The sequence below is a fragment of the Helicoverpa zea genome, chromosome 1 (assembly GCF_022581195.2).
Source record: "Helicoverpa zea isolate HzStark_Cry1AcR chromosome 1, ilHelZeax1.1, whole genome shotgun sequence".
Taxonomy (NCBI): domain Eukaryota; kingdom Metazoa; phylum Arthropoda; class Insecta; order Lepidoptera; family Noctuidae; genus Helicoverpa; species Helicoverpa zea.
The window spans coordinates 9,976,416-9,993,499 of NC_061452.1; the positions used below are offsets into that span (position 1 = coordinate 9,976,416).

Consider the following 17,084-nt stretch of genomic DNA (forward strand, 5'->3'; position numbering starts at 1 on the left):
AATTTTAATTATTCCCCATTTGAAGCGATTATTATAAAGTTATTGTTTTGTTATTTAAATATTTGAGATTGTTACTTGATTTACTGTCATGTGTTTTTGTTTGTTTTGTTCACAAATTATTTATGGGAGTCATTTCCACAGTACTTACGGAGGCGGAAACCGCAATGAATTTGCGCGTTTGACATTTATTGGTATTCCGAACACTGAGTATCAAAATTGTATTTGAATGGGACAGCCGAACGATGTTGGTCAGTGGTACCTCCGTGCTGCGTCACTCACCGACGTGCGGTTACGGCCATTATCTATGTAGAACGTTACAATTAGTGCAAATCTATTAGAAACAGCTACGTCGATAACGTTACTGATGGCGATCTTCGGCGATCAATTAAGTGTAGCTGTGGCTGACCACAGCACTTGTCCAAATGTTGCTGCGGTCTGCATCCATTGCCGACGATGCTTGGTACAATTACACTACGTGTCGGAGCGAACCGGTCGGAGTCTCGGACGCGCATGCGCGCTCGCGACGCCAGTTCAACGTTCAAGTGCAGCGCGACCGCACCTCCACAGCGTACCGTGCGCGCGCGCAGATGCCTCACACTCCCGAACGAAACCAACACAAATTAAACCCACAGTTCTTCTAAATTCCTGTAATTATTCCTGACTTTGTACAAGTGCTCCAAGTGTTTGTTCAGACGTTTGCTCTAAAATTGTTTGTCGTCAACGTGCTGTGCTCTTTTTGGGGTCGAATAAGAAGGTAAATATCTTTTTACAGTTACTCTCGATACAGTTAAGATAACTACGACATCGGTTAAGGATGCGAATCCTTATGTTGAATAATTTATTGCTTAACATATACACTGATGTATTTAGGTCAAATATCATTGTTATAGCGTATTAGCTATTGAAGAATAACGAAACATTTTTATGCCGAAACTAACCGTAAGTAGGTAACTTGTAGGAGGTGTTTTTATGGTAAATGTAAAGGTAGTTATTTGCAAGACTATAAAATAAAAAATATCATTGAATATAAAGTAGGCAAACCATTAATAAAACTACCCATACTTACCTGATAAAAGCAAAACATAATGAATGAATTATGTACCAACTCTCGTAGCGTACGATTTGCTCCTTAAAAAGACATCAACGATGCACACTGTGTGCACTTTATTGATTTTATATATTTTTTTATATAAAATAAGTGCGTAGTTCATATCTATAATAAATTATATCGCTTTAAAAATTATCGTAATATTTCAAATAGTCAACAAAGGCTACTGTAAACATAATTTATTGCGTCATAAAGATTTTGTAGACAATAATATGAAATCACTGCAGTGGCTTCTTTATAGATTTACGATTATTTTACTCATTTCGTATATTGAATTCTATTTATCTTCTCATGTTCAAGACATAAATGAACAGTTATTGAAGTGTCAACAGACATCAGTAATTGACGCAAATATATCGTTAGCAAAATTGTGTTTACAGTTATTCAATTAATCGCCCGCCAACCGGTTATTGTTGATTAATTACGAGTGTAACGCTTCGATCATAATAATTAGTTTAGAACTATAACAATATTAATAACTTCAGAACGCTTTGAGCTAAATTAATTGTTCTATTAACAAAGGGCGGAGTTCGTTTTATTGTCGTTAATACATCTATGGTTTCGTTTTATAAGAATATCTTCCGAATAGCTAGAACCGGTAAAAAATTTCGGCGTGCTTCTTCTTCTTATCAAGTGAGCTGCAGGTTTAATCGCCTGACAAGCTCGGGTGTCAGAGTTTTTTTTTCAAATCGACTTGACGGCCTCTGATGTGGCATCGCTATGATATCTCATTAGGTACTTAAACTAGTATTTAGTCAATTGAATTTTTATATCAACAAAGAATGAAGTACCTACAATGAATTGAGAATTAGACTTCTCCACACCTCTTAGGTTACTTAACGGTACATTTCGTTTGTTATTCTGTCAAAACACGTCATTCATTCGGATATCTCGGTCCAATACCTTCTCGTACGGTCACTTAATTCTAGGAATTAACTTATTTTGGTACAAAACTCGTGACGAGCTAACACAACGACATCAATTTTATTTCAGTGACCATCAAACTCAATTATTAACTTTTTACTTATTTTTCAAAACCTTCAGTAAAAAACAAAGTTGCAGTTACAGTTTTTTGCACGTGACAATAATGTATTAATCTATTCGTGGGTTGTAAAAAATCGTATTATGGGCCATAGCTTCATATAAAAACTCATAGTCGTCACTGACACTCTGATGTTTTTTAGATCAACGTCTAGATTATAGCTAGTCTATGGTCGTTTTTGTAACAGGAGCCCAGAGACAAAAAAGTGAAAGATCGATGCAAAAACTCGCGGTGGAAAAAGTTGAACTTTGATTAACCTTATAAAGCGAACCATCCCTTGAGAGAGATTTAAATAAAGATAAAGATATAGAAGTAATAGATGAGTGAAAAGTTTAATGTTCAATTAATATTATAACTGTTCTTTTAGGTACGTTTTATTGGTGATCATTAATGTGTTGTCACGATAAGTCTATGTTTAATGTTCCGCTAAATATTGACGAAGGCACAAGATTTACAATATCTAATGACAACTTAGCCATGATGTTCCTGCAAACAAATCAATCAATAAGTTGTTTTGTCTCACAAGGAAAAACATTATTGTAATAATAGTCATCGTCTTAGGTAAACGTACTCACGGTATACACAATATGACATAGAAATATTATTACTTACAAATAAAGATCATGATCATCAACCCGACCTGATTAGATTTATTTGTGTGAGAATGACTCGAGTTATTAAATGTCATTTACATCAAAATGAATATAAATTACATTACGCTGTAATAGTTGTAGTATTAAACCTGTTTTCCATAAAATACATAAATCATGTATCTATGCATTTTTATGTCAACAAACAGAAACACAAACTACCATACTTTTATTAAACACGCGACAAACGTCTGCTAAACTTTTTTTGTTTTTATTTCTGAATTTGGCCCTTATTTTTGAAAAACAACTTTCCGTTGGCTCAACACTCATATAGTTCTGGAATCATGATCATGAAGATAAAAAATAAAGCACTATCTGTTTTCCGAATCTTGTTTGAATTCAGAATGCCAAAGCTCGAATTACGTTACGCAAATGACACACAAAACAAAAAACAAATGCAGATTACAACAGTGTCATTTTTTGCACCAAATCATACAACCACAGTCACGGTAACGAGCAAAAAGAAAGTATAATACCCAGGTGTGATGACACCAGTTATGTAGGTGTCATGCGCGCACTCACAGCATAGCGGTAAGTCACTGTTATGCGCGTGAGCATACCAGCGAATGTTCATGCAAAACTTAGCACGCCGCATGTTAACTAGATGTTTGACTGGATCTGGCAAGTTCTCATGGTAACTACGTGTATAGTGTAATGTGCATGACAAGTGCAACTTTATATTTAGCGTTTCCAGTGTTTTTATTTTATATCTCTGTTATGTTTAGGATGGGTTTTTCTCACGAATATGACTCGTCGTTTGTTATAATACTGACCTACTACAAATAACTAATCTCCTCTAGATAAATCCTGTGTCTTTTGTTACTTAGTAGGCTTTTGGGGGATTGAATGATATCTTCGTGCTCTTCATACAATTTTGAGTTTATCGGGTACTTACTACATTATCTTATCCCTTAACGAATTCTCGAAAACATCAAGGAATGTTTGTTAATTAGTCGCTCAGTTTCTAAGGAAGTCGGCACAGCTAGCTCTTAGGATACTCACGTGTGCTTGCTAATAAGCTCACGAATGACTAAGTTAAGCAAAGCGGTCATGATGGCATCCTGTGGTACATTGACCATGTACCTGGTACATTGTATGGGAAGCTAGGGAAATTGGCTTTGTCTTAACCATAGCAATAGTCATGTGTATTCTGTATATTTTAACAGATTTTTCTTAATGTTATTTATTTACCACAAAAATATTTACGGAGTATTTACTATAAAAAAATATAATAAAGAGGTATCTGTACTAAAACTAAGATAACAGATTTTATGTTGATTTTTTATAAAAAAAACTAAGTCAAAATTCCTCTCCAAGTTTTATCGATCTCTGTAAGATATTCTTTATGTTATCTGTCTGTTATCGTTTCTCTGTTAAAGGTAACTGCAGTTGCCTGTAGAACAAAATGCAACAATCTATAAATAGTCCATTGTTTATTTTATCTCGCTATTATTAGTTAATAAGTTATTCAGGGGTTAACTTCCTCAGCCGCAGGCAACTTAGACTTCCACTTTAAGTTTTCTTTCTATTAATTTATTAAATAAGTAGCATTTTTTCTGCAGTCAGTTCATCCTGTATCCTGCAACGAAAGCAGAATACCGGACGGAAGTTGAGACCTACCCAAATACATCTGATGCATTTGGAAATATGACTTGCAATATCATTGATCAACAATGTTAAATCATTACTATTCAACACAAAAATAAGTATGGGCTCAGTGGCATGTGACGGAGGACTTAATTCAAGACTGAAATGATGGTTCCAGGTTCCAATACTTAAAATCAATTAAAACTACAATGCACACTATCACTTGTGACATATTTTTAAGTAAAAAACATGCATACAAACGATTTCGTCACAGGGGCCGCACTGGTACTCTCGGGGTCCACAGAGGCCAGTTCTAGATCACGTTACTGTTGCAGCGGTTACGCGTCACGCATGTCTCGACAGTTGGACTGCGCAGACAGGTGCGTGCCGGTGTTAACAGCTCTGTAGGCTTGTACTATGTAGTACTATAGTAGGGGTCGTTGGATTTTAGCATAGGTTGTACTATGTAGGCTACGTTGTGTTAAATGTCGTCTGATCTAGGAGTTTGACGGGTACCAATGAAAGGGTAAAATATACTTTTCATAATTACAATATTTGATAAATGAATGTACAATTCATTCTTGAATTTGTAAAAATTGCTTCATTTTCTTTATTTTCCTACAGTAAAAATCTGATTTTACTTATTATGTAGAAAAAATAAAGATATCTTAGTAAAATGCGAAATCCTTTCTTACAAATTACCTTCGTGGCCAAGCACCCCATAAATATACTTTTATAAAGATTTGACTATCAAGATGATCATTTTATCTGAACCTAGTATTACAGACCAGCTTTCACATTAATTCTATGTTGCAAATTTTTATATCGTTAGATTTATGAGTCCCATAACAACATAATTGCGTGCTAAATTAATAGAACAGAAAGATGGTGAGTAGCAAGTACGCAAAAACAAGATGAACGAAAAGTATTTTTTACGAAGGTATTTTTTTTATTAATAATAGACAAGTTTAGAGTCTGGTATAAATCTCAAATGATGCATGTTTAGTCAGCCAACTAGTTACCGTTAAACCATCAATCGCTCTCAGATATCCATTGACCGTGTCTTGAGCTCTTTACTTGTAGACTTAGACCTACTTAGATGCCTTGTTAATTGGTAAAATTCGTTGTTTCTTTTGGTCATTTTAATGCGGAATCTTCTTTTTTGAAAGTAGGTTGGTTTCAGTAGAAAATAGTTCCATTTAATGGTTATTAACTTAATAGAACTTCCATGAAAAGTAAAAAGATCTTTTTTGAGCATTAAGAAATTTAATAACATGGGGAAATAAAACGATGAGAACGACAAACGCAACAATAATTAAAAACAAAAATAAACATTCACAAAGAATACGTTGAAAACTGTGAACTGGTGTTCTACGGTAAAATAATACAAAAACTTATAAAAATAAAATTAAAAAAACACGGTAAAACCCAACTGATGATAATAAAGTCACCATAACCCAAATACTTAAGAACAGTTACCCAAACGTCTTTAGCTTTCGTAAACTTGTTCCGGAGAAGTTTGACAAGGAACAGGTTTTTACAGAGTTCCAAATATTTTGGAACCTAATCCGAGAAGAATTAGGTTCACAAACATAGTCTATGTCAAGGCACTATGATTGCCCCAAGGTCTGGAAGTGTCTCTCAGTGTCGCCAGGGATATTAATTTACCTGTTCAGTTGGCTTACCAAAAGGTATATTTTGTCCTTTAAATGATTGGAAACGGTCATGCTTTTCGAGCATCAAAAATTAGGGTGCATTGTCAATGGTCAGATTTATTTTTGGTTATGTTCAAACTTCAAAGTTAATTTCTTTGCATTAAAAAAAAATATTTTTCCTATACGGATTAAAATTTGGAAGAGGTACAAAGTTTGTCTACACGTAATAATTACAGATACATAAACACTAATAATAGTACAAGAAACGTTTACATCGATTACACAGTTCAAATAACTCCGGCGCATTTAGTTTTTTTGAGCATTTTTTCGAAGATTATTGATATGAATAGTTGGTACTAATTGTTATTAATCGTGCTGAACTATTAGATAATACAACATAACTGCATGGTACGTAATTGGGGTGACGTCAGCGAGGTTCATGAAGTCACGGATGCTCTAACCTGAGGACGACTGGGGCTCGTCACGATTCTGGTAATCGACGGCAGCAGGAAACAAATGCCTGCTTCTGATTACAATTATATGCATGAGATACGTTGTTTCGGTAAATTCAAAATTGTCTTTTACAAAAAATATGATTTGGAAGAAAAATTGGATTCTAAGTTAAGCTGCTTAGAAGAATTTAGTAATTACAATTTTAGACGGCTTTTAAGACTTCGTAATATTTTATTAGATTAAATACATCGTCCTTCTTAGTTTCTTTTGAATGAAATTCTTTGTTTATCAATTACTAATGTAGAATACATTTTTGTATTCTTTTCAATGAATTGTCTTTGTTTAGCAATAACTAGTGAATAAGAACATTTCTAGCGAATCTAATCAGTAATTCAAATTCGAAGCACGTAAATGTTCGTATGAAGTTTTTCTATGGGTTGAATAAACTATAGTGCACGTTCTAACCGAAAATGTTTTCTTCTACTTTGCAATTAGACGATAGAAAATAAATCCCAGACTTGAATTTCGGCAAATTATAGCAATCATCATTATTTTCATTAGAAAAGCTGGCACGGCTTTTAATGAAACAAATATTTCGGGTTTCTTTGAATCGGTTGAAAACAAACATTTCAAAGTTTCTGCGAAATGGAGCCTCGTTTCATCAGTCATTTTTCAAGTCAAGTTCCATTGTGCTCTTAATTATGTTTTAATATAGATTTGTGATGACAATGCTTTATTAAATGAACAATGTACTACTTACAACTTTGAACAACAGCTCAATAAAAATAATGAGGTTACAAATGAAAAATAATGTTTGTACTTCGCTTCGAATTGTTTGGCAAGTCTCGTCCCGTACTTACCTTCTTACGTATTTCATAAATTTTCATTCACCCAAACGCCCGTGGAAACGTAGGCCCTACACACTCTTTAGTATATACTTAAGAAGTACTTAGATATTTTGTTAAAAGCCTTAAAATGGACTGAAAACATAAATAATGTAGGAACATTAATTTATGCTCAAGAGACCTTGTAGTACATAATTATAATGCTATAAAACTACAATAGGTGTATCGTCTATAATCTAGCTACATTATATGAAGTCCTAGTACTTGGTCAGGTCGTGAACAGTGGCACAATTAGACGACGATTAAACTGTCTGTTCATGGTGTTGTGATGGCAACGCTCTTTGTTGTCACACAGCGGAGAGGATGCGCCTGTCTGCGCTTTGTCATCTCTTCGCATCTCTGCCAGCCTGGTAATTGTGCTAACAAGTCATATAAAGACGAGGTGTAATTGTATGTGTGGATTTTAATGAGGTGAAACTTTGATTCTTGAAGTATGATTGCAGAATGGTTGTCTATGTTCGATAGTGATATGAATTCTTGTTATTTATAAAACAATAAAACTGCGTTTGATGTCTGCATATAAGTCTGATTAAAAAAGGCATTGTCACGCCGGAGCTTGGTGCGACGAATAATTACATATTCCATTGTTTTGTGTACCCTGAACCGTGAATGCGTTCCAAGTATTCCTAATGTATGCAATCTAAAACAAGTGATTAAACTGCCTTGTATAATGTATCAGCACGAGCTTCGTAATCCGATGGATGCGCGCGCGCAAGAACCGTTGACGCCCGAATTCCACAGTTCGCGTTACCTCACCCACATTTTATGCGACAATTTAAATTTTGTTGACATATTTTCAGAAGAAAGCAGTAGTATTTACAACATTACAATACCTAAGTACTAAGAACGCGTATTAGATAACATCAGCTAAGCTCTTGGAATGTAACGTGACTCCAAATTGCGTACAATCCAGCTAAACGCGTTTCAAAGATAATATTGATTAGGGAAAATATTTTTTAAATGAATCACCATTCCAAGACACACCTTCTGAAAAGGAAGACACATAAAGAAATCTAAAATCAAGCTGTCGTAATTGAAAACAAGGTAAAAGGATTTAAGTCTTTAATCCCAGTTTACGATTAGAATCGGGCATTTCCTGCTCCAAGTTCCAAGTGAGCGAGTATTGGTGGGGCGACGCGCGACGCGGCGGCGCAGGCGCAGCGCTGGCGGTGTCGACTCAATGGAAAGGTGACATTGACATTGGACCGCGCCGAGGCCGCTCTGCACCTGGGATACATTGAACTTGCATTTTGTTTACCAACACCACGCGGGCGTTAGCTTATGTTTATTTTAAAATTCGAGCTTCGATTAGGAATTTAAGTGTTTTTGATGACCCTATCCTCAATAACATTCAACATTAATTCTGGATTCTTAAGTCTAATTTGTTATCTTATGTACTAAGGTGCATAAGGATACAACAGCATCCTTGAAATATTCCAACCCTTTAACATTAAGTTGCAGGCTAGATAACAAAACCAGTTCATAATTGGCTGGCCTACGATTCGCACAAGAGGTACTGATAAGCAGTTCCCACGGTGCCCATGGTCCTATGAGTCAGCATCGCACGACCATGCGCCGCAAGGTTCTGACTTGAGCAATGTATACGTGTTAACGATGTTTAAGTGTGTGTGCGACGTGCTGCGGAAAACTTAAGGGCATTCTGGTTAGATGTGTGACGTTCTGTGAGATAATTGTAACGCAATTTTATGTGGATCAGCATGACGGTACTGTTTTGTATTGTACTGGCAAGAGCTTTTGGATTGCTTACTAAGTTAGGGTCACCTGCACCTATTTTTTATATCTGTACAGTAGAGATAGAAAGTAGCATTCAAAAATACCTATGTAAAGCATGCTGATAACAGTATTGTACTATTATCTAAACTGGCATGTAGTTACATACCTGTGATTGCCCTATACAAAGAAACATGTTAATAGCTTTTTTTTGTTCACATTAGAACACGTGAAGCCGATGACCAAAGCTTCCTGATATAAATCAACAATTAATTTCAACGTATCGCAACAACTTTTTGTTCAAAGCTTATTGAATAGAAGTATTATGATATAACGTTCAGGGAAAAACAATATTGTATAATATCCATTGATCAGCCGATTGTGGAACAATTGATCAGTGCAACGGCTGACCATGAGGTGAGGCAGTAAGGCCGAATACTACTCAATACTCAATCAATGAGATAAAAACTTGTACAAAAACAAACATTCAGTGCTTGATGACGCGTGAGAACTGTCACAACTTCGTATTTACTCGACAATTGGTGACAACAATCATTGATTTGTTTGGACCTGGTTTGTAGGAAACGCTATTCAATATTTATTTGTTACTGGAATTCTTTGAGGATAAAATAGCAAGATATTTTTTTCTGTCACATCAGTCCATTTGTTATTTATTGGATTTGGTTTGGGTTATTGACTGTGATCACTTTAGGGGCCATGACTGAATTAATTAAGTATTAACAACGAAGTTTTTATAGCTAAATATTAATACTACGCATAAGTACTGTACACAATGAAGATTCTAGATAAATAACTTGGCAGAAAAGTGTAAATACCATCAGATGCAAATCGATTAATTATTCGAGTCGGACTGTAGAGGTCGGGTCGTTACGTCTTGATTGATAAAACTCGTCATTACGAATTTTACAGCTATGTCACGTCACTACAACTAGTTCCAGTGGCAGGTATTCGACCGATTAAATTCGTTTCCACAACAAACGGAGACGGAGCAAGTTTCTACAGTTCTGTGAGACTTTATGTAAATATTGTCCGGTGGTCGGTGCAGCGAAGCTCTCGTAATTTATACGTGAGTGCCTACGAAGACAGTCCCGTTAATGCATTTGAATAACTCCCAAATAAATTGGTATCGTGGGACTCGGAGCACGAGAAGTAGAAACACTAACAAAACTTAACTCATGTATCTATAACAGATAGGTAAACGATCTAAGCTTACACCAGGGGCTTGTAAGCATTTATTCACCATCGTCAAACAATAATGGTCTATGTATTACGGAGTAGTTATAGAATCTCGATTCAATCAGTAATGCACACAGCGTCGTTATCCCCCATTTTTGCATGCAGAGCATGCGTCTGTGTCGCTTGACGCCCATCCCGCCGTTCACTTCACAAAGAAAGCTGTACAGAAGAAAAATATCTAAATGTATTATTTTATTGTTACAGAGCGAAGCAAGCGATATGTGACGCGTAACATCCGATAAATCCAGAAACGGACGATCGATCGGGAACTGAATCAGTGGGTGTGACAGCTAGTGTTGTGAAGCAACATGCACACCATGGACACGATGGGCTACGGCCACAAGAAATATCGGCCGCCGCTGTCGCCCACCAGCTTCTACCAACACGACTATTACTCAAGACATACGACACTTCGCCCCCAGGTACGTGACACTTCGGAATTATGAGACATCGATATTCAGACAACCCTAATTGTAAACATGAGATATTAAGCTTCCATTTGAATAATACTGAGATTATGATTAATCTGTTCATTCAATTCCATTATCAATAAATTCTGGAAGCAAATTACTGACATCGTCAGCTGAACATGGTTGCCCCTTAAAATAGTAGTAAGATGATCGGTATAATCGGAGCGTTATTCAATGCTTAGGGCCTTATGTCCCGTTACGTGGTGGTCGGCCAACGGTACACGACAATGGTATTAAGGTTGAATAAAGCCGACCGGCTATGAATTTGGAGCGGCTACAGAATATACAAAAAAACGCCCGACTTGGAGTTGTTTTTATAGCTTTTTGTGTCTGGAGAGATGATTTCTGTACGCAATTGCTGTTTACGTAGTAAATTTTTTGTTTTCTTTTCAATATAAGTCACAAGGATAAAGTTTTTCAATTTGGCTTTTCGAGTCACCTGAGTAAATATAAAACAGATTAAACAAATGATTTCCTCCACGGTGGAAGGTCGCTTAGATCAAAATACGTGTAATTTATCTTAATTATAGTCGTACTTAAATGTGGTGCCATAATGACAAGCTACTCGTCAAGTACTCGCTCAAGTTGTCATAAACAATGTAATGTTCTAATCTCGACGCTATGTCCTCGATTACAAAGTTCATAATGGCATGAATGATTTATTGTCATAGCGTAATTAATTAGCGTCTGTCTTTGTGCTTAAAGACAAGTGCCAGAGAATCGTGTGAGGTAAATAAAATTGACGGAAGCTTGTTCCTGGCAAATTGATGAACTAATAAATTCAAGATCACGACGTATTTGTTGTAGAGACACAAAAGACATATTAGTGCAATTAGTACCTAAATCACGAAACAATATAGGTAGTTTTACATGTGCAAATCAATTTAAAAAGAGTGCATGACTTCTAAAAATGTAAGATTATATTAATAACAAATCAATATATGAAGGTATAATTAGCCGTATTTTAAATCGGTGTGATTAAACTTTGAAGTCCTATTCTTGTCCTTCGCTTAAACATACCTAGGTACTTAGATAGTTAGTTACATAAAAATGAAAACCGCTCTATAAACATATGGGTCATTAGTACTTGCTTTTATATGTAGGTAATGGTAGTTTTACCAGTAAATATATTTCTGAACGATTTGAAGTGTGTAATTTAATTGCCCATCTTATTTTATCCATACGTATCCATCATGCCATCCTTTTATATCACGAATACTATAACAAGCATCTCCAATTCTTACGTATCGTATAGTGGTTATAGTGTACTACTATTACTGCAGTACGGAGCATAAAGCATAGCATAGAAGTACACGTAACATTCACATACAGTACACAAAAGCCACAATACTTAACGGTTCTAGTTTTGACACGAGCTGTACCAGATGAGCCGATAACGAGCCAATAATTGTTGCGATATCGGAGGCTGCGCCCGCGTCGCTCGCACGGTGTCGTTCAACGTCGCCGATGAAATACCGTTACATTCGGATACTATTGATCTTGTACGCATCAAATTTCTTGTACTTCCGCGTTTTAATGTTCTGTGGCACATCTGGGATATACGGGAAATAGTAGATGGATCAGTTACGTTGACAGCTGTCATATCTGCTCTATACCAATATCTTGTCTGGACCAAAACCAATAAATACAGTTTTAAACATCAATAATACATCAATCAATGTTTATTTAAAAATTCTCATAAAAATATTGTCTGTTTTTCATTTTGACTTGAAATTTAAATAGAAAAATAATTCGTCTTGTTTGTTTTGTAACTGTACTGCCTATCTCGTCTGTAGTCTGCAATCTATGTGTATCGCTGGCATCAGCAATAAAAACACAGCCTGTGGTGCTATCTTTGAATCATTTACAGTATCTGATCAGTAGTTCCAGTTTCAGATGTAAGTACTTGATGTAGAAACAATTTTACCGTCGTATCTTTCACTAGTACACATAGATAGTATCTGCAGAAAATAATGCCATAGTCTTCAATGTCCTCCTTTCTTTGGAGCCTTTCTCAGAAAACTATTCTAAAGAGTACATACATCCTTCCTCATAAATTGAATTTGAATATCTTGTTGCGGTCCACCAGGTCCTTTCAAATGGGTTTAGTTTGTATCGTGACCCTCGTTCACCTAAACCAATTGTAACGGCAATTGTTTCCGGACCTACGGCTCGGATCGGCTCCATTGGAAGAAATAAGGTGGCCGCTTGTATTTACACTTGAATAGACCCATATTCATTTAATGTAAACCGATAAAAAGTCCAGGAAAATATATTTATTTTTCAGAAACCATGTATGTAGTTAGATATCGGTTTTACTAATCCTTCTTCTAACTAGCCCCGGTGTGGCCGTCCAGTCTAATTGAACGGGCCTGAATATAAATATTTATGTCCATCAGGATTGAGGAGCCACTTTTTGTATCTTAATGAAATTTTGTACTTATTTAGTAGTAAGTTAAAAAGTATTGTAGGCTCAATCTTGGAATTTGTAGTATAATAGTTCAAAAGTTATATGAACACAAAGGTGGCTCCTCAATCTAAATATTTGGACTGAGGAGCCACGTTGGAACACAGAAAGTATACGATGTACATTCTTGAAAATTTTGTATGATTTAGTAGTAATTGAGCGCAATTAGTACTAAAAATTTAATTCCACTACCTTTAATATTTAAGAAGATACAATACTTTTAATGTGGCACCTTAACCCATACAATGAAAGTGTGAATTCCCATGAATCGTAAGTGGCAAATTCAAATTACACCCCATAAACATTTAGTAGTAAGTGTACCTGAATTTGTAGTACATAAACAAAGTAGCAAAACTGAGTGAATTTTGTAAAAAAACGTATTTTAAGTGGCTCCTCAATCCTGACGTTTCTGAAATGAGAAAATGCTTGAGTTACCTGAAATCGGAATGGAATAAAAAAAATAAAGACACTAACATTTAGTATAAATTTCTACTAAATATACATGCACAAATGAAAATTGTATGTATTCAATATCTGATAAAAAATCATCTTTTCCATATTCCTTAGGACGTCGCCATTAAGGGTGACCATGTAATATGAAGAACATCAGGATAAATAGCTCTCAGCTTTGCCGCCGTGCTCTCGCTGTGGCGGCATATTGGGCTGACATAGTGTAGTCTCAATATATGACATGTCATCGACACGAAAGAAGAAGAAGCTTTGCCGCCAATTTTTTTTATATTCTTTATTATTTTTTATCTCTAATTATTTGTCGTCAATCGTCGTGCTGTATGATCTTATTCTCATTTAGTACAGCTGTCAATTTTACTAAATGTGCATGATTTTTCTAAAATGTTTTGATGTAACAAAAATGTTCATCAATCAGTTATTAAAACTGCAGTATCAGTTTCCTGAACATCACTTGGAAAACTTGCTATTCAAAACACCGAAAAAATTTCTACTAGAAATTAAGAAATTAAGAACAAGGTTTTAACAACTTACTTAGCAATTCTCCAAAATTAAAATTAAGAATAGATACACATGCTTGGCAAAACCTTTTGATGCTAGTAATATTTTGACGACCTCGATGGCGCAATGGTCATCATGCCGGACCGCCGAACCTGAGGTCCCGGGTTCGATTCCCGGTTCGGTAGACATTTGTGTGATAAGCATGCTTGTTGGCCGTGGTCTGGATGTTATGATATGTATTTATAAATAAGTATATATGTAGCTATATGTAGTTTATCAGTTGTGTTAGCACCCATAACACAAGTTAATAAATAACTTACCATGGGGCTAACCGACCGTGTGTGAAAAAGGTGTCCCGACATTATTTAATATATTCTAGTCATTAAAACCTTTTGAAACATAAAGTTCTTAAAACCAAGATTTAACATAGGTGCCCGCTTTTTTTGCAAAAAAGTGTATTTTAAGTACCCTTAGTGGCAGTTGTGGAAACTCTTTACCAAAATAAATAAAATATGGCCTAACACAAGGTAGCTGCTATCAACCGTTAAGGAGTTCCCTTAACGCACTTTGTCTTCATTGTCAGGTCTGATATGGTACTCATAACATATTTCGGTGTAAAGATCTCGTTAATACGAAGCCAATGATCCCAAACACTTGGCAGTTGCTATATACCGATACGGAGTTCCCTTGATTTTCTGTCGCCTCCATCATCAAGTAAGATCCAAACCTTCATAGTCATATCACGAATAACCTGTTAGCTATGGGACAAAACTGCGAGTAGAAAGAAAAAAAAATCATTTCGGTCCAGGCGTCTTCGAGGTAGCGAGTAACAAAGAAAATAACTAGTGACTTGAGAACCCGCTCCTTTTTTTTGAAGTCGGTTACAACAACGCAGCAAATATGTTTCATATGTAATGCTATCATTATTAAAAAAAATGCGAAGTATCGAATTTACGGACAATGAAAATCAAATCCATTGCCACTACGAAATACTAGGCAGTATGGTCGTAACACTTTAGCCTGCCCTATAAAGGGCAAAAAAAAACAGGCGCGTTTTTTGAATTTGGAACATTACACCGCTCCAGCAATGTAGAATGACAAAGCAAGTTTATTAAATAGGTACTTTATTAAGTAAGGTTATTAAATACTTTTGTATTTACCCAATAATATTTTGTCATTTAAGAGGCGGAATAGCCATAAATGTGTTTGCCTACAGAGGTTTAATAAAAAATTGGCGGCAAAGCTGAGAACTACCTATTTATCCTGATTTTTATTCATATTACATGGTCACCCTTAATGGCGACGTCCTAAGGAATATGGAAAAGATGATTTTTTATCAGATATTGAATACATACAATTTTCATTTGTGCATGTATATTTAGTAGAAATTTATACTAAATGTTAGTGTCTTTATTTTTTTTATTCCATTCCGATTTCAGGTAACTCAAGCATTTTCTCATTTCAGAAACGTCAGGATTGAGGAGCCACTTAAAATACGTTTTTTTACAAAATTCACTCAGTTTTGCTACTTTGTTTATGTACTACAAATTCAGGCACACTTACTACTAAATGTTTATGGGGTGTAATTTGAATTTGCCACTTACGATTCATGGGAATTCACACTTTCATTGTATGGGTTAAGGTGCCACATTAAAAGTATTGTATCTTCTTAAATATTAAAGGTAGTGGAATTAAATTTTTAGTACTAATTGCGCTCAATTACTACTAAATCATACAAAATTTTCAAGAATGTACATCGTATACTTTCTGTGTTCCAACGTGGCTCCTCAGTCCAAATATTTAGATTGAGGAGCCACCTTTGTGTTCATATAACTTTTGAACTATTATACTACAAATTCCAAGATTGAGCCTACAATACTTTTTAACTTACTACTAAATAAGTACAAAATTTCATTAAGATACAAAAAGTGGCTCCTCAATCCTGATGGACATAAATATTTTACGAGGGCCGACTGCCATCTGTTTGACCACTAACAGCATACTGCTTTTCCATGAATAGACAAGTTTGTTGACTCTAACGGCCAGTTTCTTCATCAAAAGTTAAAGTTAAAGTAATGTCTAAAGTAAAAGTTACGGTCAAATACGTTTTTTCAAGGCTAAAGTGACAGCAAAACTAATAGAAAAATTGAATTTGACCGTTACTTTTACTTTAGACATTACTTTGACTTTTACTTTGGCTTTAACTTTTGATGAAGAAACTGGCTGTAAGTCTGATAAACATGTTGCAATACTGAGAACTAAGCTTCAATGATCGATCAAGATATAAATAAAACGACTACTACAATCTAATCCATTAAGTACTTAATTGATTTACAGGCAACATTTTATTAAAAGGTAAAAAAATAGCAGGATCATCAATCATTTATTTACAAGAAGGCAATTTTCTCAACTCTTGATACACCTTAACACAATTTAGTCACAATCCACTTACGATTTAATTTAATTCGCGCTTTCTATTCGAGACAATTTATATTTTATTATTTATTGAGAATTCGATAAAAATGTGTTGAAAACCGCAGTCGATTCTAAATCGATTACGACAAAGTGAGAAAAAAACCATAAGCCATCTCATGCTCTAGTGAGCTACATCGAATGGCATCATGGTGAGTGTGGTGAGTTGGTACCACGGCGGTGTGACCACGGGAACACTTGCCACTAACGGTGCCGTTGAAGTACCAAACATTAAGCGCTCTTAGCGAAGTCAACGAGGCAATTTAGACACGAGGCATATCCAACACCCAAAACAAATTGTACCGTTACGTGCTGAAA

General features: G+C 35.4%; 1 protein-coding gene across 2 annotated transcripts in view; it reads left to right on the plus strand.

Annotated features, from left to right (window-relative positions):
* The first annotated feature begins 526 nt into the window (after positions 1-526).
* LOC124632044 (mucin-5AC-like) overlaps positions 527-17,084 on the plus strand; it is a 46,757-nt gene continuing 30,199 nt past the window's right edge. For both annotated transcript variants that reach the window (XM_047166698.1, XM_047166704.1), the window contains exons 1-2: positions 527-754; positions 10,593-10,810. In XM_047166698.1, coding sequence (XP_047022654.1) covers positions 10,697-10,810 — 114 coding nt within the window. In that variant the 5' untranslated portion in view covers positions 527-754; positions 10,593-10,696. The remainder of the gene's footprint in view (positions 755-10,592; positions 10,811-17,084) is intronic.